The sequence below is a fragment of the Echinops telfairi genome, unplaced genomic scaffold, assembly GCF_000313985.2.
Source record: "Echinops telfairi isolate 266 unplaced genomic scaffold, ASM31398v2 ScPeMD7_36;HRSCAF=134, whole genome shotgun sequence".
Classification (NCBI taxonomy): Eukaryota; Metazoa; Chordata; class Mammalia; order Afrosoricida; family Tenrecidae; genus Echinops; species Echinops telfairi.
The window spans coordinates 3,732,773-3,735,332 of NW_022103934.1; the positions used below are offsets into that span (position 1 = coordinate 3,732,773).

Genomic DNA, 2,560 nt, shown 5'->3' on the forward strand with positions numbered 1-2,560 from the left:
AACCATGGCCAGCACATGCTGGAACGAAATAGCCAGTATCTGATCCCGAGGCTGCCTCGTGGGTCTCTCCTCCTTCCCTCCCTCTGACCCCTCTCTGCTGGCAGCCTCGCCTCACACCTTCCTCCGGCAGCACTTCACAGGCTTGCTTAGGCCCTGCCCCGCCTACCTTAGAAATGCAGGTAATAATAGCAGGGACTTCCCCGGGTTACAGGGAACATCAGAAGAAAGCAGGCCAGGCGTGTCATGCAGTCATCCGGGGTGGCCCTGATTAGATCTTTGAGAATAGCATTCCGTGGGGTCAGTCTTCCTCCTCAAGTGCTGCCTGCCCTGATCCCTGCCGCCTAACCCCTGGGTGCCACCTGGCCAGGAGGCCAGGCTCAAAACACATGTGAGTGTGTGTGTAACCCCTGAGTGTGACTGTGCATACACATGGTATGTGTGTGTGTGAGAATCCGTGTGTGTGTGTTCTTGTGAATGTGTGTGTTGTGTCTCTGTGTGTGCACACAGGTGTACCTGTGTGTGAGTGTATGTTGTGTGAATGTGTGCACATGTGTGTGCGTGTATGTGATTGTGTGTGTCCTGTGTGGATGTGGATATGCATGTCTGTATGACCGTGAGCATGTATGACTGAATGTTGTATCTGTGTGTGTGCACATGTGTGTGACTGTGTGTCTATGTGTATGAATGGGTCTTGTGTGACCCTGTGTGATCGTGCATGCACATGTGACGGTGTGGCTTTGTGCAGGTAGATGGTTTGTCCATGTGTTTGTGTGTGTGAACAGCTGTGTGTCTGTGGTTGTGTGTACACATGTGCCTGTGTGAACAGCTGCGTGGATGTTGGAACGGGGTTGGGGGGTGGCCTGCAGGAGTAGGGGGTGACCAGGGGTCTACAGTCAGAGAAGGGCAGGAGCGTGAGGCAGCAAGAGGAGGCTAAGGGACGTGTCTGGGGATGGGAAAGCCACTGTCTGACCCAACAGAGCAGAGGAGCCACAATGGGTGGGGGCCCTGGGCAGTGAAGGGGGGCTAGGGGCAGGCAGGGCCTCTTGGGCTGCAAAAGGCTGGTCTGGCGGCCCCGATTCTACTAGGCAGACTTGGTGCCCACAGACTCCCCACTGGAAGCTGTGTCCTCAGGTAACGGGGCCAGCACCGAAGCCCAAAGCCTGCCTTTGAAGTCCCAGCCCCTGTGTGACCTGGACAAATGATTGCACATGACAACACCGATGCCGGGTCTTAGAAGCAAAGGGACAAATCAGCAGAGCATCACAGAGCCACCTGGGCCCAGACCCTGGGAGCCAGAGCCTGACCCCTAACCCTGGCCTTCCTTCCAGCCCGAGCCGTGACCGAGAGTGGACCGCCGTGTCAGAGAGTGAGTGTCCCCTCACCAGGAGAGTCCAAGCAGTAACGCCATGGAGGAAAGACCATACGTAGGTGGGAACCTCCCCTGGACCTGAGCCCCCACATTCCACCCAGGAGAGGTTGGGCGGCCCTGATGCCGCTCTGGAAAGAAGGGTGCATTTCTAGGAAAGACCCAGATTGGAGGGAGGAGGGGCCCGGCTGACTTTCCCAAAATGAGGGCGGGCAGGAGAGGGAAGCAGCGGGCCCTTCCTTGCTGACTCAACACCCTCCAGACAAAAAGACCCGGCAGGACTGGGGTGCTAGGAGCTCCACGGAGCAGGAGGGCAGGTGGAGTGGGAGCCAAGAGTCAGGACTCTGCTGAATGGATCCTCAGGACCAGGGTGAGCAAAGGGGACCGGGGAGCCGAGGACGGCCTGGAGGCAGAGTTTGGGGAGCAAATGATGGAGGAAGGACTCCTGTGATTAGGTGTGGGGATGGGCAACAAGAAGAGCTGGGAGGCCCAGGTGTAGGGTAAAGACTGAGGTCCAGAAGTGGGAGACGAGGGGCCCAGCCATCTGGAGGTGATGCAGGGCACCCAGCAGTGCCCTGGGATAATGAAACCCTTCAAGGGAGGAAGGGGACATCGGAGGTCAGTCATCTGCAGAGGTGGGCCATGGAGGGGAGGGCTCAGCCCCTGACCCTAAGCCTGCTCTTGTGGGCAGTGACCTGGACCCAAGTCAGGCTGGCCAGCTGCTAGAGTGTAGACAGAGCAGATGGCCGTGATGGCACTGGACAGAGGGACAGACCCAGAGGCCTTCGGATGCAGGGATGGACACACCAAGGCTAGAGGCACAGTCTGGGGTGCAGTGGGCTTGGACAGAGTGGGCAGGGACTTGCAAGACAGCCATCTGCAGGGAAGGTGCACTGAGGAGTCAGGGGTCCACTGAGACCCTCTGCTTTGCTGCAGTCTCAGGACAGTCTCCCAGGACAGCGGGTCTCTGATGGTGAGGCAGGCAGGGCCAGCGCCCAGCCTCAGCCTGTCGCTCACCCCACCCCCACCCCTACCCCTCTCTCCTCGTTCCTACAGGATTTGAGAAGCCCCCCAGGAAGCGGTGCTGCAGGCCGGGCACACGGATCATATTGTTGGGGATGGCGACGGTCTCCATGGGTGCTGTGTTGCTGACTCTACTCATCCTGTGGCGTGAGAACACCGTCATGCCTCCCC

At 58.7% G+C, this 2,560-nt stretch overlaps 1 protein-coding gene across 1 annotated transcript in view; it reads left to right on the forward strand.

The window, feature by feature from the left end:
• Positions 1–1,406: 1,406 nt before the first annotated feature.
• FCER2 (Fc epsilon receptor II) overlaps positions 1,407–2,560 on the forward strand; it is an 8,707-nt gene continuing 7,553 nt past the window's right edge. The window contains exons 1-2 of the mRNA XM_030885673.1: positions 1,407–1,428; positions 2,423–2,547. Of these exons, the coding sequence (XP_030741533.1) occupies positions 1,407–1,428; positions 2,423–2,547 (147 nt within the window). The remainder of the gene's footprint in view (positions 1,429–2,422; positions 2,548–2,560) is intronic.